This window comes from Centrocercus urophasianus, unplaced genomic scaffold (genome assembly GCF_019232065.1).
Source record: "Centrocercus urophasianus isolate 14NV4802_14NV808 unplaced genomic scaffold, USGS_Curo_1.0 seq_24, whole genome shotgun sequence".
NCBI lineage: Eukaryota > Metazoa > Chordata > Aves > Galliformes > Phasianidae > Centrocercus > Centrocercus urophasianus.
The window spans coordinates 389,038-416,955 of NW_024884800.1; the positions used below are offsets into that span (position 1 = coordinate 389,038).

At 52.9% G+C, this 27,918-nt stretch overlaps 1 protein-coding gene across 2 annotated transcripts in view; it reads left to right on the plus strand.

Annotated features, from left to right (window-relative positions):
* Nucleotides 1-320: 320 nt before the first annotated feature.
* AR (androgen receptor) overlaps nt 321-27,918 on the plus strand; it is a 45,802-nt gene continuing 18,204 nt past the window's right edge. The window contains exons 1-2 of one of the 2 annotated variants that reach the window (XM_042824795.1): nt 321-1,322; nt 20,948-21,099. In XM_042824795.1, coding sequence (XP_042680729.1) covers nt 358-1,322; nt 20,948-21,099 — 1,117 coding nt within the window. In that variant the 5' untranslated portion in view covers nt 321-357. Of the gene's footprint in view, nt 1,323-15,420; nt 15,462-20,947; nt 21,100-27,918 lie in introns of those variants that run through there. The other variant, XM_042824796.1, reaches the window with a different exon arrangement.

Below are 27,918 nucleotides of genomic sequence, written 5' to 3' on the forward strand. Positions count from 1 at the left end.
GCCCCCAGAGCGGCCCCCGCAGCCGCCCGCGAGTTACCGGATTAATCACTGCGGAGACCCGGGACCGAATTCGCGGCGCTGGGCGGTCTCCGTCTCCGCGCCTCCTCTCGGCGCGATCCTGCCTCCCGCCGCCGCTCTCCCGGCCGCCGATCAAAAGCGCTACGAGGAGCCGCGAGCGGCAGACGCCGGCGGAGGCCCTGCCCGAGCACCTCCCGGCCCAACTTTCCCCGCCTGTTGCGCGGAACCCCGCGCACCCCGCGCCGCGATGGGAACCGCGGGGCTGAGCCGCCGCTAACGGGGCCGCGGCCGGGAAGCGCCGCTCGGATCTCGCTCCGCCGCCGGGACCGCGCCGAGGACATGGAGGTGCAGCTGGGGATCGGGCGCGTGTACCCGCGGCCGCCGGGACGGACCTTCCGCGGCGCCTTCCAGACGTTCTTCCAGAGCGTGTGCGAAGCGTTCCAGGCGCCGCGGGACGAGCCGGGGCCCGGCCTGCCCGCACCGGAAGCCCCGTGCCCGCAGAGCCCCCGTCCGCCGCCCGTCGCCTCTCCCGCGTTCCTGCCGCTGCCCGAGCCCCGCGCCGCCGTCCGCTCGGCCATGGGCTCGCCCTTCCCGTGCGCCGGGGACCTGAAGGAGCTGCTCGGCGAGCCGAGCGCGCTGTCGCTGCTGCCGCTCGAGGCTGAGCCGGGGGCCGGGCGAGCCGAGCCGGCGCCCAAGGAAGACTTTCTGGGCGACAGCGCTAAGGAGCTCTGCAAAGCCGTGTCCGCCTCCATGGGGCTGGCGGTGGAGGCGCTGGAGGCACCCAGAGAGCCGCCGCCCCGCGAGGACTGCATGTTCGCGCTGCCCGCAGGGCCGCCCCGCGCCCCGCGTCCCGACGTCGCCGAACCGCCGGAGCCGCCCGCACCGGCCGCCTTCAAGGGCATCGACGCCGAGGCCGCCTTGGCAGTCGAAGTGCCCGCGGGGCTGCCGCTGTACCGCGTCTCCCCTCCGCCCGAGGAGCCGTCCGGCCGCGACTGCTTCGTCCTCTCGTCTCCCGCCCGCGTCAAGCTGGAGAGGCCCCCCAAGCCCGCAGCCGTCGGCGCCTGGGGCGCGCCGGTCCCCGCGCAGCCGTGGCCCCCCTTCTTCGCCGACGAGGGGCAGCTGTACGGGCCCTGCGCCGAGCCGGCCCCCGGAGCCTTCGGCTGCGGCCACGCCGAGAACGCCGACTTCGCCGCCGACGCGTGGTACCCGATGGGGCGGGCGCCCTACGCCGCCCCCGGCTCCTACATCAAGAGCGAGTTGGGACCCTGGGCAGAGGGCTACGCCGGAGCCTACGGAGACGTCCGGTGAGTGCTGCCCGTCCCGCTGCCGCTCGCGGTTCCTCCGTCCCGTTCTTCCCGCAGCTCCTCTCGTTGCCGCGTGCGGGCGGAGCTCCGCTGCGTCCCGAGCACCGCCGGTGTGTGATAACCGACCGCAGCGCCATCGTTCTGCATCGAACGGTGCCGTGCGCGGGCGTGGAAACACAGAGTGGGCTTTGCGGCTCCGGCTTGAGTACGAGTAGGTGTGTTTTGGGTAGAGATAAAACGGTATTCAGAACTACGTAAAAGGAGAAACTGATGCGCTTGGAAAGACGCGCTTGGTCAAAAGTGGTTTTCTTGGTGAATTAGCCTTAAAAAAGGAGATGGCTGTCTCTTTACAGTGGGCACACGCGGTGCAAAGCAGCGGGCAAACATTACGCTTGTGTGTGACTGAGCAATTCCCTCCTCATAGCAAAAATGTTACTGACGGAGAGAGTCGCTGCAGCCGATGGAACCAGGAGTGAGAAAACAACAGTGAGGGAATTTTCCTTGAATTTTGGAAACCAAAAAGCGTCAGTGGGCACTGCGGGCACAGCAGCTCCAGGTGGTGTCACAGGCACAGCCTGGGTGCAGCGCTGCACCTCGCCGGGCGCTGCGATCAGAGATTGGAACGCAATGAGATTTTCCCTGTAAATGAGCTTCGTGCAAACACATCCTGCCTGTGCTGCTGTGCTCATTCTGCTGCTTTGTACTGAGGTAGTGTAGTGATTGTTATCCAATGATGTATTTGTGCATTCTACTTAGAAACAGATTTGGGGGGGAGGGGGGAGAAGGGATAAAGCAAAGAAGGGTCCCACTGAGTGCAGCTGTGAACTGAGCGCCAGCAGCAGGACCTGCGCGCACGGCATGCTGATCCTGAGCCATATAAAGCTGCTGAGAGCAGTGTGAAGCTGTTGGGGATGGGTGTAGCTGAAGGAATTTTGCTTCCCAATTACTGGCACCTGGAGATGGAGGTGCCTGGCTGCAGTGGGTGAAGCTCAGGGCTGTGCTGTCTGCCTGCGAGCCCATGCGATACAACTGCTTGTAGGTAAGGAATGTTGGGTGAAGCGTGGCAGGGTTGGGTGTATGTGGTGCTCTGTTCCATCCCCTGCTGTCCTGTGTCCAGCCACATCTGCAGCAGAGCTCAGGGGGGACCCTGCATTGTTTAGAACACCTTGATCTGGTGCTTTGGACCCAGTGCTTCTGTGTTGCTGCGTGGCCATGGAGAGTGAGTAGTGGTGCTTTACCCCCTGTGTGTTAGGTGCAGTGCTGGGAGGAACTCCAGGCTGTGCTCAGGCTGAAGCTGCCTGGGTTGATGCCCTCAGGTTTGTGTATGTCTGGGTGAGATCCCTGCTCACTGCACCACATACAATTCCTCTGCTGCTGCTCTCTTGGGTTTGTTTTCTCCTGGCTTTGCAGCAGCAGCAAGCCAGGCTGGAGCTGGGGGCAGCGTGTCTTGTCCAGCTTGGGCAGAGCATTGCTAAGGAGGGAGGGATGAGGGACCTGGAGCATTTCACAGTGATGTTACTGTGTTGAAGGGCAGTCTGCTTGGCCCTCGTGTAACTCGGCTGGTTTCCAAAGGCGGTTGGTGGTGATCCTACCCCAGTTGATGTGGGATGCCAACTGGCACAGAAAGCCCAACGCCTTGGCTGTGTTCCTGGAAGGAGGCAGAAGTGCTCTGGGGGCTCTCAGCAGTGGTACTGTCCCGCTGCACTTCAGGTTCCTGTGCCTTTGAAACATGGGCAGCTGCAGTACAGCCTGCTTTTCTCTGAGTGCTTGCAAATCTGGGTTAGGTACAGGCACGTTAGCAGATAGATGCCTTATCCTGTATGCAACAGTAAGCCCTGAACACAACCTTTGTTTCTTAGCATGTTTGTGGGGAGCTGTTTCTACTTTCCTTCTATGTAGAGCACTGTGGGTTTAGTTGTGGGGTTTCCCTTCCAAAGCCTTGAGAGAATGTGGCTGCCTGGCAGGGCTGAGGTGTGCTGGTGGCACACAGCTGAGATGCGATGGTCAGCAGCAGCTAGGCCCAGCATTAACCCTGCTCAGATGCTGTCCCTGGAGTCCCATTGCTGCTGCCATCTGGGCACGGTGTGGGACGGGGCTGTAGCAGCAGTGGGGTCAGGGCTGTGATGGATGCAGCATTGCTGCCTGCCCCTGTGCTTGTGCAGGGGTTTGCCTGTGTTTAGAGGCTGCTGTGTTACACAGGAGACAAAGCAGGCATTAACACAACTTGACTGAACGTTAAGCTTTTGATACAGTGTATGTGAATGTGGCAGCAATGCTTATGTATGATTAACAAATTAATCCAAGCTTTTGTTCCACTGCAGGGTTGGGGCTGTTCTGCACTGCCAGCTGAGTGACTGTTGCCTGCAGTCTGTAAGGTGACCACATAACCTGATTGAGAAATGAGACACTGACTTGTTAGAATAAATTGAAGCTCACAGGGTCAAGGTGACTTTAAGATTAAGAATGTGGAAGCAAGTAAGAAGTTTAGGCTGTTTGTTTTAAACTAAAATAAATGCAAAGGGGGAACTGTTGTTGTCACAGTGGGCATGAAGGTGATAGAGGAACTCGGGATACTTGGCTCAGAGAAACTTGGCTCACCCTGTGGTCCCCACAGGGCATTTCCTATTGCTGCTGTCTGCTTTATGGCCCCATATGTGCTGGCTGTACCTCTCTGCAGATTCCATTCTCTGGTCCAGTTGTGGTCTGTGTGGGTTACACATCACTCAGCACAGTGACCACACGCTCTTCTTTGTGGCCAGCCCTGCAATCATGATACCACTCACAGATAACACCTGTAACAATTTCTGCTTGTTGAAGGAGGAGATAAGGGTCTGGCAATGAGATCAAGGGCAGTAGCTTGCGCTAGAAGATGAGGCCATGTGGAAGGCCGTGTTTCTGCATTGCTGGGCTCTCCAGCCGTGCCATGCTTCTAAGCTTTTGCCCCCGGCACAGAGCTGAGCACAGCACGGCCAGGAGCCCACGCTGTGCTCACTTGCGCTGCAGATCCCCAACTTTGTGCTGGAAGCACTCAAAGGCAGAAGTGGGATTCGCCCTCCCCCTGTTGCCAACCTGACCTCTCTGCTTGGGAACGGCAATATTATGCAAATGTTTCTTTTGAAGAGGAGCAGTGCGTGGAGGAATGCTGTTTCTGAAGCTCATCCCTGGGGCCAGCTCTGTAAAGTGCACAAATAGTGCACGGATCCCACGGGCAGTGTGCTGCAGGCGGCTGGGAAAGTCACTGATGTGCTATGGCTCTCTGATGGCTCCTGATAAAAGGAGAGGAAAAAGAGTATGAAAAATTGTTCCTTGTCACCATTCAGTTCTTGTTTGTTTGTGTGGGGTTTTTTTTTGTCAATGCAGACGTTGGCACTGGTATGGTCAGTTTCCTCAGCTGGGTTTGGATTCTTCTGGCACCACACAGGGAAGTATTTGCCCCTTTTCAGTAGAGTTTGGGCACTGCATTCTGGCACTGTTGCATGAGGCACAGCCCTGTGCACAGCAGCAATGCCTGCCACACGCTCCATCTCACTCAGCAGGCTGTGAATTGCGTCAGTGCTGAGTGTTCCCGGCTGCAGCAGAGATCACAGAAAACTTGTAGTGGGAGATACCATCCCTAGGACACGCCTGGAAAGTGTCTTAAATTCTTGTAGCCCCTGTTGCTTGTTTCTGGCAGTGCTCCACCTCTGTGTGCAACCAGAGCCATGGGGATGGAGCTGAGGTGAAAGCCTCAGTGGTGTGCAGAGCTGTGGGGCTGCTGAGAGGGATGCAGGGCAGGCATGGGAGGGAGAACCAGTGCTGAACTCCCTCAGGGCACAGCACTCAGAGGCTGCCTCTGGAGTTTCCCCACTGTTGGGCTGAGGAGGCTGCTCTGAGCGCAGAATGGGGCGCAGAGAGAGTTCCCAAATAGTGCTGTTGTTTTGAGGAACAGAGACTCCCATGGGAGCCACCTCTTCAGCAGTGTGCTGAGCTGCCCCTGTTGTGTCTGGGCAGGACTGCAGGCAACAGGATGGGGCAGCAGCTGCACTGTGGGCTCTGCCTCACTGTGTCCTCACAGCAGCACCTGTGGGGTCACCCAGTGTTGGTAGAAAATCATCTGAGGTTCCACTGCACTTCCAAGGACTGCTTGCAAAATGGCAACGTGTAAGGCCAACCTCATTTCATAGAATCATAGAATTGAGTTGGAAGAGACCTTCAGAGGTCGTCTAGTCCAACTTCCCTGTGATGAACAGAGACATCCACAGCTCAGTCAGGTTGCCCGGGGCCTGACTGAAAGTCTCCAGGGTTGGGGTATCCACCACGTCTCTGTGCAACCTGTCTCAGTGCCTCACTGCCTCACTGGGAAAGACTCTTTCCATATATCAACCTAAATATCCCCTCTTTAAGCTCCACGTTAGATACTGAAAGGCTGCTCTTGGGTCAATTTGGAGCCTTCTCTTCTTCAGGCTGAACAGCCCCAGCTCTCAGTTTGTCTTCATAGGAGAGGTGTTCCATTCTGTGGATCACTTTTGTGGCCTTCCTCTGGATGCACTCTAACAGGCCTGTTTCTCCTGCACTGAGGACTCCACATCTGGACGCAGTGCTCCAGGTGAGGCCTCACTTACTCTACTTCATGGATGATCTGTTCTCATTTTGATTTGATGCTGTTCGTTTGCTTAATCTTTTCCACGAGCTAGATCTCACTTAACACAATGAGATTCTCTTTCCCAGCATTAGCTGTGCTCACCCTGCAGAACTACCCAGGGTTGGCTGTGCAGCCACTTGCTGGTGCACGGGACACTCCTGAATTCCTTCGAGGAGCGAATGAAGGAAACACTCCGCTTTCCACTCTCCCTTATTAGCCAGTTTGCTTCTCGTGTCTCACTGCTTTGTCTCTGGATTTCTCCCCCTGTTTCTACCACAGGCACCGTGTCCCATGACAAGCTCTCCGTCCACCACCACATCTGTGCCCCTGCCCAGCTCTGTCCCCTCACGCTGCAGGGTCTGTGCCCCATGGGTGCTGTGTAGCCAAGTGCTTTCTCATCCATTCGCTGCAAAAATGTTCCAGGGCAGACTCCCCCCATCCTCCTCGATGCTTTCCCCAGCTCTTGCATTGCTGAGCTCTCACTCTCTGGAAATCTGTTCCAAAGTCTCATTCTTGGTGTATTCACTGATTTTTGTTTTTATTTTTTTTTTTTCTTTCCCCATTTCCCTTAAGCACTTCATGCAATGGAAGGATGAGCTCTGCGTGGCGCTTGTTTGAGGACTAGGAAAAATTCACCAAAGCAGTAACACATCACAAGGGGAGAGAGCACAGGTGGGGCTTTGTTACCGGGCTGTTTGTGTTCTCTGTCCGGCACGGCAAACCACTGCAGCAGCTCAGGGAAAGCGAGCGTTTGCCGGACACAGCTCTTCTCCCCCACCCCGGCATTCCCGCAGCCTTTCCTTTGCTTACAGTATTCGCCAGTATTACTTTGTTACGCAGATGCTGCCGTTCTTCCTTCGCTCTGCGCTCAGCGCGCACTTCTGCGTGGAAATCCGCTCCAGCCGGAGAGCGCGAGCGAAACGTCGGAGGCGCTTCGGTGCTTTTTGGCGAGGCTGGAAAGGCCGCGTGTGTTTCAGGGACCGTGGATGGCACGATATGCAGCGCGGGAGGGTCCTGGCCGGCAGCCCCGGGCGGTGCGATGCGACCGCATACCCGCGCACCGTCCTCGGGCATCGCGGCGGCCAGGACGGCCCTGGGACGCTGCACGGGGCCGGCGGTTCCTGGAAGTCTCTGCCCCCGGGCCTGGCTCGGGGCCGAGGGACATGGGACGGTTCGTGCAGCAGTTAAACAAAGCACTGTATCGCGGCACCGAACGCCATCTGCTCTCCGGATGCTCCTTCGGGGAAGCGCCGCGTTTCCCCGCTCCCGGCGGCGCTTTTGGCCGCTGCTCTGCGTCCGCACGGCATCGCGGAGCTGCGGCGCAGTGGCTGCGCCTCGGGCTCGGGGCAAACCGCAGCGAAGCGGCCGATGGAGCTCCCTGTCGGTGCTGAGACGGGGCAAATCCCAGCGCACCCCCAGCTACCCGGAGAGTGGGACGCGGTGCCATTTCTTGCAGCAAGGAATCCAAAAACCTCCCAGAATATATTGCAAATTTTTGTGGTTGTACTGGAACACTTTGTCCCAGTGTGATGAAAGCAGTTTTCTTCTGCGGAGTTAAAAATAATTTGTAATACAGAGAAATAGCTCTCTGGCCTGCAGTTCTCACCATTCATGTTGTTTCTCCATTTCATTTAATTCTGATTGTATAAATTGTTGGTTTTAAGGCGTGGGTGCTGATTTCTGTGCTGGGCACTGCTGTGATCTGCTGCTGGGGCATGAGCTGGTATGCTGCAGATGGATCCTTTCCTGCTGTGACTGTAGGCCAGCACTGCAGAGCTAAGCATGAGAGCAAACACCTTCCTATTTTATCGTCCCGGGATTGATAGCATTTTGATTTTATCAGATAAGTATTCACTGAAAGGCAGCTGTTCTATAGGAAACTCTCTGGAAAGAAACCCTTGCTGCTGGGAGCTCCTCAGGCAGATCCCTGCAGCCTATGCAATGGTTGTGTGACCGAGAGCCAAATGTGTATGGAGGGAAAGTGCAACTTCTCCTCAGCCTGCAGCTGGGGAACCGGGGTGGTCAGAGGGTGCAGATCTCACAAGCAGTGGTGTGAGCCCACAGCCAGCTCACCCTGGACATGGCATGCTTAGGGGGAGGATTTTGGTGCTGGTGCTGCACTCTGATCTGTGTCTTATGAGCAGCAACTGAGGGAACTGGGGTGGTTCAGTCTGGAGCAGAGGAGGCTCAGGGAGACCTCATTGCTCTCTCCATCTCCCTGAAAGGAGGCTGTAGTGAGGTGGGGTCGGCCTCTGTTCCTGGGTAACAGTGATAGGATGAGAAGTGATGGCCTCGTTCCAGGGGAAGGTCAGGTTGGGTATTAGGAACAATTTCTTCTCCAAAGAGCGGTGGCGCACAGCGCAGGCTGCAGTTGAGCTGATAGTCACCATTCCCAGAGGTGCTCCATAATTGTGGGGATGCAACACCGAGGGACGTGGTGGTGGGTAGTGTTGGGGATTTTCCCAAACTCAGTGATTCTGGGATTCTGTGGTTGGCCATCACTCAGGCAGTGCTCAGCACTCTATGATGCTGGCTATGACAGCAGGGCCATAAGAAATCTGCTCTGGCAGCATGGCAACAACATGAGGTGAGAGGAACCCCATGCCTCGTGTCTGTGGGGGAGCCAGGGCAGCTGCCATAGAGCTTCAGGACTGCGTTGTATGGGGGACTGGAGGGAAATAACTGAGTGTACACCATGGTGTTATCCCTTCATCCTCCTCTGGCTGTGATGGAAGCGCAGTGCTGCCAGCCCATGTCACCACACTGCCTGCAGGGCCGGCAGACACAGCGACGTGTGTTGGGATGGAAGTTGGTCACTCACAGCCCTGAAAGCAGAGCTGATTATGGTCAGGCAGTGCTGCAGTGCTCACTGAGCGATGCGATGGCAGAGCACAGCCTGGTCGTGTTGGGATTTTAACTCAGTGCCGTTGGTCCTGGCAGTCACGGCACACAGCATGTACCAGAATTGCTTTTATTTTGTAGCACTAATGGTGCTACGAGGAGGCTGGTTGAAGTAAAAGATAGTAGCCTGTTGTCATGGCAAACACCCTGCTGGTCTGGCTGTGCTCACCTGGTGTGGTGCTTCTCTCCCGCAGCCCCGGGCACCAGCACAGCTCTGCCCACCTGTGCTCCGTTCTGCTTTAACAACAACAATTACAGTCCTGCTTTCTCTTCAGGAGTGATTATAAGCGAAGTTCAATATATCTTCCAACAGAGATAAAAATGCTACAGGAGGTGTATGGCAATTCCAGAAGCACTGCTGAGCAGCAGCTCGTTGAGCGTCCAGGCAACCAGGCAAAATAGATAATGATTCCTTCTCAATAAATAGGGTAGGAGAGCACAGTTTTGGTGAGCGGCTCCTTTGGCAGAAGTCCCTCTGGCTATGAGTGTGAGCGCCGCCTGCTCCAGCACTGCAAGCATTGGGCTCCTGGGCCACGGGGCCGGGGCGGTTCCGGAGGCTGGCAGGGCAGGGGTGCCCAGCAATCACCATTGGTAGTGCCATTCACCCTGGCAGAGCCTGGTCCTGTGAAGCCTGGCACCAGGGCCGCGTTTGCAGGGCACGGCACTGCAGGAGAGCGCTCCTCCCCCTGCTTTTTTACTTTTAATGCGACCTGAGAAGAAGCCAGCAGGAGCAAGTTCACTGATGATCTGTTGGGGCTTGGAAATGCCAGGCTCTGCATCTGGGAGAACCTGTCTACAGAATGAGAACACAGATGCTGGCACTCCTGAGAAGTAGTACAGGCTGCTTGTCAGGACACAAACAGAACACAGCGTGGTTCTGCAGTAATGGAAACCAACTCGAAGCCCAGCCACAGCTCCACAGGTGTTTGTGTATTGTAGGTGCCCTTCCTGTGCCAGCACCATCCTGCTGGGGTGGCTCCTGGGATCCCCCAGGCATCTCAGATGTCCATGCAGCAGCCCTGTGCAGTGCCCACTGATTTTCTATGCAGTCAAAGGCAGAATGCATCACACTGCTGCACAGCCCTGGAGCCAGAGGGGATGGGTCTCTCCCGGTGCTTCTGTGCTCAGCTCAGGCACGTTTTGGGGCACCGGGGGGCTGCCAGTGGCACATGGGAGTCTGAGTAAATTCAGTGGTGCCATGTGCCACCTGCCCACGGCTGCCCCATTCCTGGAGGAAGAACTCACAATACCCCGAGGTGTGGGTGGGCAGATGGCAGGTTTCCCAAAAGCACTTTCTGGGTGCACCAGAACGTGTTCAGCCCATGGGATGGGGCAGGAACGTATGGCGCTTTGCTGTCCCACTGTTGCTTTTCCGAGATGGTACTTTGCTGGTTTTCTGGTGTTTTCTCCCTGGCTCCTTAGCAGTTTGACTCCTGCCACATATTTTAGCTGCATTAGCTTCTTTGCTGGTTAGAAATGGCAGAAAAAGCTCTCTGACCTTGGCTAGCATGCTGAGAACAGTACAGGAACGAGCCTTTGTATCAGACATTCCCAGTGAAGGTTCCTTCCTCCCCCCCCCCACGTGTTGGGGCTGCGCAGTGCAGGCACTGTGGGGAGGGCTTGGATGGGCTCTGTGCCTTCCTTTCCCTTTTTAGAAGGATAGAAAAGGAGAAAAGTAATTTGTCTGCCAGTCGGTTAATTGCTTTAATCCGGGCAGCAGCGAGGCGCCTTAACTGGAGCAATCCCACATGCAAATGCTTTTCAGATGATCTGTATTTCTTTTTGGATTTTCTCAGGATGTGTGCAAGCATTTGTGGCCATGTTCCAGGTGCGTGCCTTGTGTGTCTGTGTGCTCCTGCCCTTTTCCATTGCTACAGTGCCCTGTTTTCCACCTCCTCACTTTGCTGCTGCTGTTGTGTGTCCCCTCAGACTCCCTGCCCTGCAGTCCTGCACTCACCTGCTCTCCACTGCACAGCACGGGGGCAGATTGGCCCTGTCCCTCACCCAACGCCCATGGTGGATTTGTCCTGAGATCCTTCTGCTGGCCTAGGAGAGAGCTGAGCGAGTGCTCTCAAGGCTGGGTGCCTAAAATTAGACCTGACATCTGTGTTTTGGTTTGCAGGCAGGCTTGGAAGAAAACGGCTCCTGGCTGCTTCACTGCTGAGGGAGCACAAAGCAGGGCCGAGGCGTGAGCAAAGCAGGCACAGCACTGCTCTGTGCAGTGGGGCCAGGAGAGCCATGGCCTCGCAGGGCTGCAGCGTGCACAGCAGCTGTGTGGGTGGGTGCTGCTCCCACGGTGCCAGGAGAAGCTCTGGGCAGAGCTGTGTTCTGCTGGGGCTGTGCTGGGAACCGCATTTTCCAGGAAATGCCTGCAGCCCCCGGACGCAACAGGCACGGTGCTGCATGGCACGCATCCCTGCATGCAGCGTGCCGCCAGCAGCCCGGGCTTCCCTTGTTCTTATGAGGCTGCTGTGCACCAAGGTTACTGCTGAGCGTGCCTGCAGGCTCCTTTCGAGCACTGTGCACGTTCACCCCAGGCCTGAGCGCCCCAAGGTGCAGGATGGTGGCAGGGGCCCTCGGGTGTCTGCAGCTCTGCAGTGTGGTGCGGGGCCGTGAAGCGCAGCTGATGGCAAGCTGCCGGTGCGGGTGCAGAGGGATGTGATTCTGGGTGCTGTGCTGGCAGCTGAGTGCGAGGCTGAGGGTGCCAAGAAGGCCGCAGAAACACGAAGCCTCCATGATAACTCGCACGCTTTTTCTTCGAGATGACTCAGAGCGCGATCTGCTCTGAGGACATGGGGAGATGGTGCCGTTGCATAAGTTTCGAGGTCTTCTCTATAGTACAAGTGGTTTGCCAGTGGAGTGAATTTTTGCAGATATAGCTTACACCGCCCTCCAGATAAAATATCCCGAACCCTCCTTCTGCCCCAGCAACTGTATCTGTGCAGGGCTTTGGTCATGCTATAAACACACCTAAAAATAACAGGAGTGTGACTGCGCTGAGTGCTGATGTTCCCGGGGCTGGGGCTGCCCCATGCACTGCAGTGCCCGGGGGGAGCAGTGTGCCCACGTCCCATCTCTTTGTGGGGCCACCCATGGGCAGAGCTGTGCCACCTGGGTTGACAGCTTCTGCTCTCACTGCTGTTTTTCTTCTGGATTTTCCATGCCAGATTTTGCTATCATCTGCCCACTTTCAACTCAAGCTTCATCCAATAGAGGAGTAAAAATGCAGAATTAGCAATGCCAGTTTCTGTAGCAATAATTTCACTACCAAAAAATCTGGGAAAAATATTACATGTTTTAAATATCCAAGCCTGGAAGCCAATCCCCAGCAGGCAGACATGGAGCCCTCCCTTCCTGCTGCAGGAGCTGCATTTGGGATCTGAGGTCCGGGTGTGCTGTGGAGGGCTCAGCCCTGTGCACACCAACCCCTTCCACGGGGCAATAACCAGAGGTTGGGATATAAAGACAAAGTTCCACCAGATGTTGTCTCCATCTGCAGAGCTGATAGGGCGGTTTGTCTGCCATTAAGTGAGCAGTACGAGGAGTGCTGCTATGCCCGTGTTGCAAGCAGGGCAAGGTGTGGAGCGTGATTCCTACTTTCTCATGGTGAAAGAATGGGGAAGCCTATGTTTACTAGGATCTCTTGGACTCAAATATAATGGTAGGTGGTGCACAGCTGTTGCTGAAGCCTGCAGGAGGCCAGATTCCCAGGAGAAGTCTAACACCAGGAGTTCACTGCGTTGCTAAACCAGCCCTGAAGTGGTCACATAGCCAGAGAGAAATCGATGTATTCAGCCAGGGCAGTTCAGGGTGGTCATCCAGAGCGAGAGCTGCTTGGGGCTGAGCAGACTGCAAATGCAGGGGGATTTCTTCCAGCCTGTGTAAAGGATGAGGCATGAAGCAGCGGCATGGAACCTTAGGCAAAGACGAGACAGTGTAGTTTACAGCTTACAAATGATGTTTCCTGGCTTCAGCAGACAATTAATGTAAGAAACAGTTTGTTTGGTGAATTTAGTCCTGACTTACTAGAGGAATGTTTACATTTCTTTTGATTTTAAGGACCCGTTTCATCACAATTTAAACATTCATCCAGCATCTAATAAGTAAAAAATGTGCCATACACCACTTTCTGCATTACAGAATGGAAAATGTAAAGTCATTTCAAAAAGTAAAGTCAAAAACAGATACGTGTTTGCTGAACAGGAGAAAGCTCTTGTTAACAAAAACAGCTGTCTCATCCTCTGGGGAGACATCAATAAGTTGAAAGAGAAAACATTCAAAGCAAAATGAAGATGTGAACTTAGGTGCACTCCTGCGCTGCACAGCCCGCTGGGTGTCCTACGGGGCTGGGTGCAACGCTGGGATACAACTTCCAGCCCCAGCACTGCCCGTGCTGTGCCACCCCTGCCCTGCAGGCACTGCTCCCCGCTCTGCCCACCTCCCCACTGCTGAGCACCGTGCTGCTCTCCTTATCGTAATGCTGAAGATACGCACGTGCTGCTGACCACACCCCACACGTTCACGGTTTGCCCCCACAGCAGCCTGCAGTTTTCGTGTGCCCGTATTAATGTGCTGGAGAAGATTCCTCGATCCTCCCTGGGAATCAGGTGGGCAGGTCTGGCTGTGAGCAGCGGGTTTGGTGGGAGCAAATGTGCTCTCACACGCACACCCAGAGAGAGCGTTCTGCTGCTGACGGTGCTGCTTGCATTTTGTGCTCGCGCTGGAGATGGGCGCTGTTTGGTTGTGGCTGTGTGAGCAGACGTGGCTCACAAGTGTTGCTCTGTGGAGTGCTGTGAGCAGATTGCTTGTCAGAATCATAGATGTGGCGCTGGCATTAAGATCTGCGTAGGACAGAAGCAAACAGGAACCTGCACACGGAGGGCATGTGGAAGGGCAGTGTAGGTCCTGACCTTTGCTGCACCCTATGCTGTGCCTGTCAGGTGTGCCTGAGGCCAGCTGCCCCGTCCCCTCACTGCTGCTGCGGTGCCTAATGAGCATCTCTGTGCTGGAGGGGGAAGGCTGAGCATCCCCAGAGTAAAGCCAGGTGTTTGCCTGCAGCAGCTTGCAAAGAGAAGTAACGGTGCAGGTGGTTCCTGGGGGGGGTCAGGCCCTCTGACCAGAGGGTGGTGCCTCTGAGCGTGAGTTGTACTTCGTGATTTTCCCTTCAGTAACATTTTGCCAGCAGATGAGATGGATGAAGATTGTGGTGTGTGTTAAACTCACTCAAAAATACTGTACAGGTGGGCTGTTTCCTTGGGATATAAGAAGGATTCTGTGCAACCAAGGACACCGAGGTCCTGTCCTTGTGGATTCCAGGTGACTGCAGTCACCAGGGTGACACTGAACAGCTCTGATCTCTGGGCTGCTCAGGGCTGGGGCCTCATCGCCCTGCTCCTTTTTCACTTTATGTCTTGTTGGTGCTCAGTAATCAGGTGAGCCTCCTTTAACTTTGCAATGGCTTTTATGCCTGTCTCTTTCAGGAGGTGCTCAGGTGCTTCCTCCATTTGGTGAAATCATGCGTTTCATCTCTTTCTCGGAGCTGACTTGTTGAAGCTGCTCCTCAAGCTCACAGGATAGAGCTTAGGCTTTGGAGCAGCAGCAATTTCAGTGCTAGCCCAAATAGCCATCTGCTGCCTGCAGAGGCACCCATGCAAAGCAGGGACCACAGAGGGGCTCTGCTCAGGCTTTATGGAGCCTTTAGTAACCTCTCATCCCATTTTCTGCTTCATTTTGAGTCACGGCTGGAGAGTCAGAGCTAACTGTCACGGTAAGGTCAGATTTCCCAGCCGTCTATGTGATGGAGTAAACTCTGCCCATCTCCATCAGTAGGCAAAGGATGGTTTGGTCGGGTTGTTGAAAAAGCGTTTTAAAAAGAGTAATTTATGAGATTTGCGAGTTGTGCAGCTGGGCTTTGCAGTGTGCTTTCCCCTGGTCCCCACCGTGCTGCCACCTGTAGCAGCAGTGCCGTGCCGTAGGAGTGCTCAGCCAAGGGATCCTGTCCTGGGGGTGTGCTCGTCCCTCTCCCCCCGCCAGGGACACCACACACTCGCAGTCACCCTCTAGCACTTATTTAACTGCCATGGACGTCAAATTCCCACATGTGTTCACCTGGCCACATCCCTGTTTTCACGCTGCGCCATTCTCTGCTGCCTCAGAGATGCTATCTCAGCTCTCCACCTCCGGCAATTATACAAGAAAACAAAGCACAGGCAGTTTAGAAACACAGTCAAGGCTAATTAGAAAAAGGGAAATAATTTCAGTGTACAAGGCTGCATGTTTTTAAAGCATTTTAACAGATGGGACGCTTTAAAGTTTCCAGGCAGCTTTGCTATCTGAGGTGGCACAGTGTGGCGACGCTTTGAGGCCCTGCACTGCTCTGACCGGAGCAGCAGCAAGGAGGGAACATGAACAGCAACGTAAGGCTCGTGCCTGAAATGTACCCGTGTGCTCTGTGCAGTGCTGGTGCTCGATGTGAGTCAGAGGCTCTTGTCCAGGAAGAGCTGTGCAGTTCCGCTGACAGGAAGTCACTATTTTAAATACCTTTCTTGAAAATGTCACAGACAGAAGATATCATTGTAAAGGCAGAAGTGAATGCAAATACCATCACCAAGGCTCAGGTATGACATCAGTTGAAATGGCTGGGGAGGGTCCTGTGTCATCCAGGTCTCTGTGCGTGTCCTCGGTTTGGGGGTCAATGTCCCCCCAGGCACTTTTTCCTGATGGACCTTTCCACGTAGTGCTGCAGGATGCAAAGCTGCCAGCACCATCCCAGGGAGCGGAGCCAGCACGGCGCGGGGTGTTCGGCACAGCGCGGCTGTATCCGAGTCGGTGCAGGCAGTAACACTGTGCTGCTCAAGGGGCGAGGTGGTGCAGCAGTGAGATTTTTCCAGGCATCAAAGCACAGGCGTACACAGAACGGTGCTGTAACTCTTCGTTTCAGACTGGTGGGTAGTTCTGCTGCAGCTGTGGGAGTAATTTTAGCAGGAGAAATGCGGTCAGATATAAGATTGAAGTGGGTGGAAATTGTGTTTGTTCTGTTATGTTAAAGTGAAGGAAAACAGGGAGTACAACCAGTGTGTGTAGTGTTGTGTTAGCGTGGTGGATTGCTTAACTAACTGATCTAATTACAGAAGGTAGGAATGAATTGCAGAAGTCGTGCTGATGCCAGAGCAAGTGTACTCCTTGGTACTGATAGTCAGGAGACCTGGGCATGGGGAGGGATGGGCAGCTGCGCCTCAGATCCTGCTGGGCCAGATGCACCTTTATGGCTGAAATGGAGACTTTGGAGGTTATGAGGAGTGGTTGGTTGGCTTCTCTCCTGTCCATGACTGCCTTTGGTCTTCTGGGAGCGTTGTGAAATAGAGGCTGTTTGGTGAAAGCAAGCAATTGACAAGCAAATGTTTACTTTGCAGAGTTATAGAACTACTCTATAGAAATACTTGCATGTGTTATGAACTCAGTAGACTCTGCTCTCTTCCCTTCCGAGAGCCTTTCTGAAATGGCAGCAAAACCCTCCCTGTAGCAATAAGAGAGATAGTGAGGCTGTTTGGATTCCACTGTGGAAAAGGCAGGGTGCAGTGTGAGCAGCTCTGACCTTGGCCTTGCATTGTGGATGGGGCTGGAATCTCATCCCGACGTCACTGCTCCACAAGTTGTGTCTGTGTGCACTCTGCTATCTCCCTTCTTTGGGTTTCTGGCAGACTGACTCTTGCCATATATTGTACAAACTGCCTTAGTGCGTTTTAAGCCCTCTGCAATGCTCAGTACTTATTTTCTAGAGCTCTGCAGCATAGGGGGAGCAGCAGAGCCTGGGGGTGCAGCATCGCACCCTCACAGTGCCTGCAGCCGCTCTGCCCCATGCGAGGCTGCCTGCTGCTGAGATCAGGTGTGGGCACTCTGCCTGTAAGTCCTCCACTGCTGGCTCGTCACTGTGTCACCACCAGTGTGTTCTGAGAACCCTCTTAAAAGGTCTCCTAGAAACCAGCTGGAAAATAGATCATTAAAGGTACCATCATTGCAGTTCCTGCTCCCATTTTTTATGTTACATTATTTTCTTGCATTTTTTTTTTCTCTCTTAAGATGAAAAAGAAAAGGCAAATTGGCATCTTTTTATAGCCCCGGGCATTCCTGGCAGATGCTTTCAGCTCAGTGGGCAGTGAATGTAACTCAGGCATAGGAGCACCCTGCAGGCTGCGCCGCTCCAGCTCACATCTCAGCTCTGTTGTGCCCTCCGAGGAGCAGCTGCTGGAACATCAATCTTCAGACATGATGGGCACTGGAGGTCAGAGCCTTCCCGAGTGCAGACCCCTGAGGGCAGCAGAGTTACGGCAGGGTTAGCTTTCAATGCATGTCCCGTCCCCGTCTCCACGCAGACCTGCGCAGCGTGGGGCTGTCGGAGAGCCCCGTCTGCCCGTGGGCACACATAGGGGCACCAAACACAGGGGTATGGAGCCACGGTGGAACTTGCAGGACTTTTCTCAGGAGGAACTATTTAAAACTGTGTTGTGTCGTCTCGTGCCATTCAAGCCCTGATTGCTAACCTACTTTGCAGCTTTAAATAATTAAGCCTCAAAAATATTCCAAGGTCTTTTTGGTCCCTCCTTCTGTCATCACAACAGCTGTTCCTGTGAGAGTCCCTTTTGCTTATTTCCTGCCTGAGATACACAGCGCAACTAACAGAAAAGGTCTTACAGAGGGAGAGAAATTAGTCCTTTTCACGTTTCTAATTGCATGTAGAGGACAAAAAGGGTAACTGACACTGAAGGAGAGGTCTAGCATTGCTGGAATCTGAGCAAATGCAGGATGAATAAGACATTTTTAGCACAGCTTTTGTATCACCCTGTTGTTCATTTCTTAGCAGCTTTTCTTTATGGCAGCAGCTGAGCCCCACGGTGATGCTGGTTGGGCTGTGGTGCTGCCAGGCCCTGGGAAGAAGTGGTGGTGATGCAGCCTGGCTGTGCTGGGCTGGGAGAGTGCTGGGGGTCAGGGGAAGGTGGGGGGCGGGGGGGTGGGAGGGAAGGGAGGATGAGATGGGAGGCATTTGTTGCATCTACATGCCTAAACCAGGCAGGAGAGTTGTAGCCAGCTGTAAGGAGAGAGGGGCCTGGGTGGAGCCCTGAAGGTCCGGAGGGGTGAGGAAAGGCTCTGCCCCAGAGGGAGGTGGTTATGGCACAGCTTCCAGACAGCAGGCACAGCCCTGGGCTCAGGGAGTGCTGGGACACAGCTCTGACAGAGGGTCTGGGTGGTGCTGTGTGAGGCTGGGGGTTGGACTCTGTGATCCCTGTGGGTCCCTTCCAATGTAGGATATTCTTTGATCTCCTCCATTTGATCAGTAATTCAAAGCCCTGGAAGTTGTTTGTTTGGAAGGGATACTTTAGCAGCATCTCCAGATGAGTCACCGATGCTGATTACTATTGCTGAAAAGATGACAAATGACTCAAAATGTTTGTTTCATGCCTTAAGAATGAGGGATAAAATGGCTGTTCCACTTATTAACACCATCTAGGTAGGATTTGTGTAGCTCTCCAGTGTGGAATATAAAATAGCATCGGTTTTGAAGGACAGAAATGACAACAAGATCAGAGGACAGAGAAGAGCCCGAGTTCTGATCTCACCAAACAGTTGTGCCGTTCCATACATTTCACTACTTCACTCCTTAGGAGTTTATTACAGACAGACACGTTTCAGTAGGCACAGCCATCATGTCTGCGAAAGGCACACTGCTCCGGTGTGCTGTAAGCAAAGCTGGCCTTTGCTTGTAATTAAACATCCCGATTAGTCATCCACGGAACAATAGCACCAGCCCCTCGAGACCTGTCTGCATGGCCAAGCATTTTCCAATCTGCGGCGTGGTTTAAGCGAATCAAATCTCTTCATCTGCTCATGAGGATGTGCTTTTTCTCACTTGCAGCCTCTCACCTCAGTCCAATTTGTATCTCTTTGGAAGTCAGACAGAAGAGCATGGATATTCTGAACCAAAGAAGCTGCTCCTGTTGCCAGAGTTAAAATCTCTAAACAAAAGATTACGGCCAGGCAGCTGCTCTGGTGAGCAGTACGTACTGCTGGCCTTGCTGCAGTTCTCCTCCGGAGATGTTGGTCCTTGAGCTCTCCCAGTGGAAGCAGTGTTAGTGCTGTCAGGGAGCTGTGTGTGAGCACAGGTTGCACAGTGTTGCACAGTCTCCGTGTTTTTGGGATTGCTGTGACCTGTGAGGCTGCCCCAGGGAAGCTGCACTGTGCCTTCCAGCGCTGCCTCAGGACCGAGTGAGTGCAGGCAGCTAGAAATGCCTGAGGAGTTGCAAACTCAAGTGGAAAATTTGGTGTTTGGGACAGACAAATAACACACATATCTTTCCTTAATTAAACCTTGATCTGGCCAGCCACTTCTTCTGCATGTCAGATGTCCTCCGGCCTGAGCCACGTGCAGAAGGGCAGAGCTGCCTGCAGGCCTTGGGGACAGCACACAGATTAGCCTGGGACAGGGGCTGCCTGCCAGCACTGCGGTCCTTTGCCCTGGGATATGTGCTGATGCTTCACCCTATAGGCCAATCAGGACCTTTCCAAGTGCAAAGGTCTTTACACAGTAAGCTCTGGCACTGAGATATTCACTCCTGTCCGCAAGCATTCAAACTCCAGAAACTACAAGCGCACGTATTTTCAACCAGACAACGGCAGGGACCTATTGGTAATTAGAAGCCAGTTGCCCAGCTCAGTGTTTTTACGAAGTCAATTTTAGTAAATAAATTAAAACGCTACTACTTGTCATGCTGCCCTGACATGCACCAGCTTGCAGTTCTGTAAATCACCTCTCCCATCCCTGTGCCTTTTGTGCAGCAGCTTCCCATCAGATCTGGTGGGGCAGCAGCGCGGCACAGGGCGCCGTGTGCCAGAAGCCACCAGGGAAAGGCTTTGGGCACACAGGTGAGTAAGGAGATGTGGCAGGCCTGGAGTTCTGTTGGGATCTGCCCGGGTTGTGCAAGGGCTGCAGAGACTCCTTGTGCTTTCCCAGCAGAACTTGGAAAAGGTTTTGTTGAATGTGGGAGATGGGGGAAGTGGCAGCAGGCACAGAAGACGCTGAGCTTCGCTGGGTCTGTGCTGTGCACCTGCTAAGGGCTGCTTTCTGTCCCCATCCTTGTTTCCAACCAACCAGACTGAAAACCCCAAGGAGGACATTCAGGCTACTGAGTAGGTGAGAGGAAAATAGGAAGCTCAGCAATCTGCGCTCACCCATTTCCAGTATATAATCACAGCTATTGCATGGTCAACACTGTGTGTTATATTTTGGGATCTGGGGGTTGTTTCCAGCATCTGCTTGCCAGCTGGACATCTCTCTGGCTCTGGGGCCATTGCAGGGCAAGGAGCAGATGATATTCCCAGTGCACTGTTGCGGCAGGGAGGAGAAGAGATACAGTGCCTTTAGTCCTGGGATGGGTATAAACAGGAGTCTGCTGGAATGTGTTCAGAGCACTGCTTAATATTTTCAGCAGAGGATTCTGACTAGCTTAGTAGTCAGATGGACGAGGAAGGCATCCTGGAAATGAGTTCAAGCCAGCTATTGCTGGGGATTCAGAGAGGGAATGAGTAGGAACTAAGCAAGGACAAAAGAAAAGGTTTTGAGTTTGATGGCTTTGTAAAAACTAATCTGTTTTGATTAGGAATCAAAAGGATAAATTCATCTGTAGCGGTGTGACAACAATGACACAACATTGGATCAGCTAGCTTAATGAGCATGCAAAGTAGCTTAATGAGCATGGATAAACCTTTTTACAGAAGCCAAAATCACACCACTAGTGCAGCAGCCAGTGTTGGCCGTCTCCCCTTCCCAGGCTGTGCTGTCACAGTAGCTGCACTTTGCCATTCACTGTCACACGTGTACCTGGGATGGAGGCAGGAGTCACAACCCGCACGCTGCTCTGTGCGTGAGGAGCTGGGCTGCGCTTTGTGATCTCATGCCTTCTTCCTGAGCAGCCCTTGGCTTATCATGGCACCGGGACGTGGGGTTTTGCCAAGAACGTTCTTCCAAGTGCCATCCGCTCTGCACACCGTATCTCATCCTGACCTCCTTGGCTGACCCTTCCCTCGTCCTTGCTCTCTTCTCTCCCCGCAGGCTGGAGGCTGGCCGGGAGCACATCCTGCCCATTGACTATTACTTTCCACCTCAGAAGACGTGTCTGATCTGCGGCGATGAGGCGTCCGGGTGCCACTACGGAGCCCTGACCTGCGGGAGCTGCAAGGTGTTCTTCAAGCGGGCGGCTGAAGGTAACACGGAGGGAGGGGCGGCCACTCCACCTCCCAGTGCTGGGTTTCTCCAGTAAAGCAGCCTGACTCGCAGCTGCCGAGCTCTGCCACCTGCAGGGAGGTCATTAACGATGTGTGCTGAAGCGTTTGCTGCATCGTTCGGTTTTCATTCTGCTGAAAAAAAATCAGCAGCCTTACTTAATTTGTGAATCTTCCGAGCCAAGGGGGCAGAGAGGAGAGTGGTGGGGATGGAGTGTGGTGGATTTCTGAGGTCTCCTAAACCTAGGAGTTACTTAAATGTAAGGGAGAACCTTTGAGTATAAACAGACCTTGTTGCTACATGACTGTAAATCTATTTTACAGATTGCTCTCAGGAAATAACCAAACCATTTTGCACTTTGCATGGAGCCCTGTTTCCTTTCCTCCATCACCCATGCTGGGAGTGGCTCCTTGGAACTGCAGAGGACACTCTCATCCTATTGCCAAAATATGGCTGTCCAATAGAATTAATAGATAATGGTTGGCATTTTTCCCACGTAAATCATTTACAAATGTGTCTCTACACCAAATTTGTGCAAGGCCAAATGGATTGGCTGTGCATCCAGAGTAAATAACAGATGCTTGTTTAAGTCAGCAAGTAATTGTTGATTTATAGTAAGTGGAGACTTGGCTGTCTGTCAGATACACTGCTGAAGAAAAATTCCCTGTCGGAGATGTGCTGCAGCTCTGCTCCTCCTGCACAGAGTTCTGTCCTGCTCAGCACAGCACTGCACGGAGCAGGATGCAGGGGGAAAGCAGGCTTCAGCCTGCCCTGTTTGCACTGTTCTTAAACCATGCTCTGTGTCATCGTTCCCTTTCTTGTCTGTCTTGGATCAAGAATTTTAAGCGCGTTTGCACCCCTTCCTGCTTTCTAAGACTTGAGGTGTTGCGGAGGGTTAAGGTGTGTTGTTGCTCGGGGGTCCAGCAGTGGTTGTGCCGGAGGGGGTCCTGGGGGTCCTGCCCCTGCACACAGAAAGCTGCAGGGAGGAGTGGGGGCTGCCTCCTGCTGGGGGCACTCACAGCAGCAGCACCTGGCTGCTCTTTGCAGCACATAAAAATGGAAAAGAAATCCTTTTGCAGGTTCAGATGCCAACTGCTTTTGTTCCAAGGGCAGGCTTCGGCCTGTGGCAGGCACAGAGCCGCTAGCTGGTGTTCCATGAGCAAGATCCCCTGGCCTAGGAGCCAAGTGCCGAAATGTTTCCCTCTGGTCCCTCTATCAGGCAGAGGTCCCACTGTGTATCAGGGAGTGGATGTCCACTGATTTCAATGCAACTTCCATCATTTCCTTCAGAACAGACTTCTGTGTTGTTTTTATACGTGGCAGATCTCTACATGGAATAAACCCCTTTTCTGGGGATACTTTCTTTTTAAGGATGGCAAGTGCTGAGTGCCTTATTTGCAAACATGGCACAGCGCTAGGGAAACAGAGGGGTGGCAGCTGTGGGGCAGCACCACTCTTCTGGGCTTGGGCTTCAAGCAGCAGAGGGAAGCACAGCGACAGCCTGGATAAATGGCAGCAGAAGATGAGGGAGCTGGGCAAGAGCAGGGAGCCACGGCTTGACAAACAGGGAGGCTGTGGCACCCAGCTCCTGTGGATAGCAGGGCTCAGTCCTGGGGCTGCAACTTCCCACGCAACTTCTTGCAGCTTTGTTCCTATCTGTGTGTCTTCCCTGCTTCTGTGGCTGTTTCCAACTTCAGAAGTGGGGCAGGGAGGTGTTATGCAGGAGTAATGGGAGGTGGTTTATATGGGCTTAACCCAGTCACAGGGAAGGTGCAGTACCACTCTATTTTGTGCCCAGTGGTCTTCAGCAAAACATGCAACGTAAATGCATTTTGCTTACTGAGTGATTAGATCTAAGGAGAGAGGCAGTTTATTTTACTCTGAGATACATGGATAGCATCTTTATTTTGGGGAATGGACAGTAAATCAGACTTGTTTATAAATACTGAATGTTGCTGGTTACTTTCCAGCCAGATGTTGCTTAGTTAAATCTGAGTACCGTTGAAAGCTGATACTCGGTGTGTTCCTATGTCTTGCAGTCCATAAAATGAATTTCTGAAAACCTTTGGGCGCTTTTGGGGACGTTTTACAATGGCAAATTGGAAAGCTTCTCCAGTGCTTTTGTTTCCTTCCTGATTCTAGTGTCATTAGTTAGGAAAGGTCAGAAAAGCAGCGTGCTACAAACTGAAGAGCAGCACGAAGAGATCACCTTAGAGAGAACAGGGAATAGCTGGATACATAGGTTTTAGTTTCATCACGGTCTTGGCCTAAAACAGTACTGGACTTATTTTGCAATAGTTCAAGGGTGTTTAATAAGACTTTATGGGCATGCACTGGCTTAGGGATTAGAGAAGTTTTAAAAGAAGAAGTTATAACATTGTTTTTCCTCTTGAAATACACTGAATCCAACCAACTCTTTGAGAAAGATTCTGGGAGAATGAGGGAAGGGAAGGGAAGGGAAGGGAAGGGAAGGGAAGGGAAGGGAAGGGAAGGGAAGGGAAGGGAAGGGAAGGGAGTATTTTCCTGGTCTCCTTCTGTCAGCTGCTTTGATTCACAGCCTCTCTCAAGCCGTCCAGGTTGAATATAGGCAAGCTCTAAAACCGCTGCTGCAGATTCTCCAGCTCTGATGTGGACTTTCCACACTTGCAGTCCTGACAGCCTCATGTTCTGTCGTCAGAAATGGCCTTCACCTCTCCCTGTCTGTCACCCCTCTTTGGCTGGGGCTCAGAGCCCCACCAAGTTCTGCTGCACACTGCTGCCAGGCACAGCCTCAGCCCATGGCGGGCTCCTCCTCCTTCCTCTTTCACCTACAGAACCGAAGATTTGGTGAACAAGAGGCACATCCACCCCTGTGCAGATTTCATTTATCCTAACGCAAATAGGAGGGGCATCGCTCTGCACGACTCAGGTGGCTCTGTGAGCCAGAGGCTTTGGTCCTGGTACAGACAAGTGCTCCAAACACAACACACTTTGAAATCAATCACTATTAGAAAGAACAGAACTGAGTTTTTCTTCAGGTATTTCCCTCGGGAGTTCCTGCTGTACCATCCCATCCCATCCAGGAAAGGAGTTACTTTTCCATACTCTGCTCGCATCCCTGAGAAATGAGAACCTTCCTCATGCCCCCAGGACTGCAGGAGGGCTCATGGCCATCTTGGCCAGTGAAATAGCTGCCTCTGTGTGATACTGCAGGACTGTAATGGGAACTGTTGAGTCACGGCCTGAACCACTGATTGATCACCTGAGGCAAGCACTGAGTCAGCCATGAGAGCACAGGTGAAAGCAATTCACCTGTGTGACCAGAAGGGTTGGAGCCTGGCTGCACCTCTCCTGGACCCCATTTAAGGACTGCCACTTTGAAAGGATCTCTTTCTGGAGATCCCTCCCTTTGGAGTTTTTTTCTGCAAGCCTACGACACGGGTGCGCATTTCATTTAATTTCATTCATTTTGATTATCTCTTTCCACCATGATAATCTTTCTAGTTATACAACCTGCAAAATACCAGCCTAACCATGCCACTCTGCTAACTGTATATTTGTTGTTTGTACAAGGACTGTGACTCCACAGGCTGCGTTCTTGACGGGACAGTGAGCTACATTAACAAACAAACAAACCCCAAATCAGACTTGGCAAATTTCCCAGAGGACTCAGAGCCAGGCTGCTCTGCAGTCTGTGGTCATTGCCTTTTGTGCACTGTGCATGTGCTGACCTGGCAAGGACTGGCCTTTCACCAGAGAAATGTATCAGAGCTAACAACAGTTTCTTGCCAGTTTTTGAGGTAGCTGTGAGTTGAAATGAACAGCTTTCATCACTGTATTTTACAGTTATCTCTTCTCATTGCCAGTGTGACGTTATGTAAAGGATTTGGGTCCGCAATAGTCTACGACACCATGATGTTACTGCCTCAGTGTTTGGTTTCTCGTGACCCTTTGAGTGTTCTTACCCTTAAAAGTCAATGGAAAAAGAAGAAGGTGGAAGGTGAAATCACAGGCACTGCTGACACTTCTGCTGTTCTCCCCTTGCCATCCTAGCAGCTCAGTGCAGGGCTTCCCATGGGTGTCTGGCACCAGTGCCACTGGGTGACTGCTCTGCATGAGTCTGCTAGCCAGCAGCTTGTGTGAAGTCTGAAGCAAACTGATAGCTCTGCTCTAGTCTAGGAGCAGTCAGGCATGGCACTGTGTGGAGCTTGAGAGAGGCTAACTTGAGGTCAGCGTGAGTTAGAGCATCACGGATTTATCTTGTTGCCAAGGAGTCAAACAACTACACAACATTTAGCAACAATCCAATATCTCTTGCTGGATTTAAGCATCTTCAATTATACCTTCTTAACTGTGCATAGTCCTAAAGCTGTTTGATTTTAAGGCTTGTCATTTAGCCTCATCTTGCAGCCCTCTTCTCACTGGACTGCCTCCTAAGTTCAGCTGTTACCTCCACATGCTGATAGTTTGCCAGTGCCTGCAGCTTCCGTGCTTGCCTATCTGACTGGTGAATGTTCTCACTTGTAGACCACTGGTTTTGGCTCCTTGAAGGGCTTCCCTCCAGCTCTGCCAAGAGGCAGCCCCATGTAGAGCCTGCATACCTTCCAAGTCCCCTCAGGCTGCTGGAATCACAGCCCTGAGAGAAGGGAGCTGGAGGTCTGTGCTGCATCACAGTGGACGTTTTTGTTTTCTTCATTATTGTGGTAAATATGAATGAATATTAAGAAAACTACTTTGCAAAGGTAGTCTTTTAATAGTGGCTTATTATTAATTAATTACTCGTGTCTGTGGCAAACACTGCTCAGTCCTGGCTGGAAAAGGAGCTGCCATGGATGCTGCAGCAGCAGCCCTGGGCTCCCCATGGTGGGGAGAGGGGCAGGGGCTCAGGACGCTGCCTTAAGGGGGACAGTGACAGGATGTGGACTCTACTGGGTCATGGGTTCATGTTACAAACCATGTCCACCCTATGCATGGTTGAGATAGGAGTTATCCAGGCTCCCAGGTTTTGCAGTTAGGGAAAAGCATTCCTTTAAGTCCCCAGGCGTTAGGACAAGGCAAGCAAGCAGCTGATTCTCACACAAAGCAGAAGCAGATGCGTGAGCAGTCTTTCCATTACCATTTGTTTCCCTTTTGTTAATGGCTAACAGCTTAAAATAAACAGTGCCAGACTCAGTGTGTACAAATAACAGAAAATTGGTATGTGTCCCAAAGAGCTGATTCTGTGAACCAGGCAGTCGGCTCTCATCGTTTCACCAAAAACACCGTGCTGTGACCATTGGGCAACATACTGACTGGACTTCAATCTTGCATTCCCTGAGCCCACTGGCAGAGGAGCAAAACTGGTAGAGATCTCACAGTGTGCACACTGCTGTGCTTTGTGCTCCGGGTGCTGAGGCTCACTGCCTGTCGGCACCCAGTGTGTCCCCATGTCCCCATCATGCCAGCAAGTGGCCTTGGGCTGGTGGCCTGCTGCTCTGCCTGTGGTCTGGGACAGCGTGGGGCCTGGCCCTGGGGTGTCCTTGTGGGGCGCAAGCTGCTGCTGTGCTTCCCAAGTGCAACTCATCAAGGGGAGCTTGACCTCTTGAAGATTTTGAGCTGTTATCATGGCAGCAATGCTGTAGTTTAGTCTAGGGAGGTGAGACAGGGCAGGGGAAGGAGCCAGGCAGGATGGTCATGCGGTGCTCCTGGCACTGCCTCGTGCCCTTGGCTGAGCTGTGAGGCATCCATGCTCTGCCCGGAGGTCCCAGCCCTGGCTGTTGGACAGCTGTGGGAGTTCTGATGGCCAATAGAGCCTACCAGTGTTGGGTGCTGCTGTGAGACAGGAATCCTGGAGGGAAAGGAGAGCAAAATCAGCTTCAGGCTCTCCATGCCAATGCCTGCAAAAGTAGAGCATCCATTCTTGTTTGATGCAAGCACATAAAGAGGTCAAGTGGAGAGAGGATGGCCTCAGCACCCGGTTCCTATAGCATAAAAATAACTCCAAGTGACCCAGTTTCAGCTGCAGTTGTGTATTACTCACTGTCCTCGATGAACTGCTGAAAGGCAGGAAGGTGCTTGTGTTCCGTGGGATTCTGTGCAAGCTGCTTCCGAGGCCTTTCTGAGTGCCCTTAGCACTGATAATGAGCAAAAGGGGGGGAATAAGAGGAGGAACTGATGAGAACAGTATTGAGAGGGTTTAGCAAGGTATCACATGCTGTTGGTAATGCACTCTCTCTCCATTATTTCTGCAACCTTAACAGCTAAGGCACTGAGGATGGCATCATCAGTTGTTAATGGGAACAGTTCTTAGAAGTTCACGTGTACCCTGCTGTTCCAGCCCTTGGGCACAGCCCTGTGAGAGGAGGTTGTTGTGACACTGCGCCTTGCCATTACTTACATGTGATGCTGTGATCATTGCTGGTTACAGGTACGGTTTTGCAGGTGGAGATTGATGGTGCCAGCCAGAAGATACAGATGTGCAGTTTCAGAGTCGTGGGCAGTGTAGGAGGGGTGGAAATTTCCGTGGGCTCCAGCATTGCCAAGATTGCAGAAAACAAATGATTTAATGATTTCTTGGAACCTGGAGTACAATGGTGAAGCAACAAATGATGCCAATAAGATTTATGAGTACTGTGTAGCTGGAAATTGGCCACTTCTTCTCTTTCTCATATGTTAAGACGTTGTGGAGGTGTGCGTGGGAGGTGGGGAGTCATTAAATAAGCGAACCAAAATCAGTGCAGTGTCAGAATGGTTACATTATTCAACCTCGTCCTTTCAATGAATATTTGATGAAATGAAATAGTATTTTAAGTGTAAAAAAAAACAAACAAACCAAAACAAAA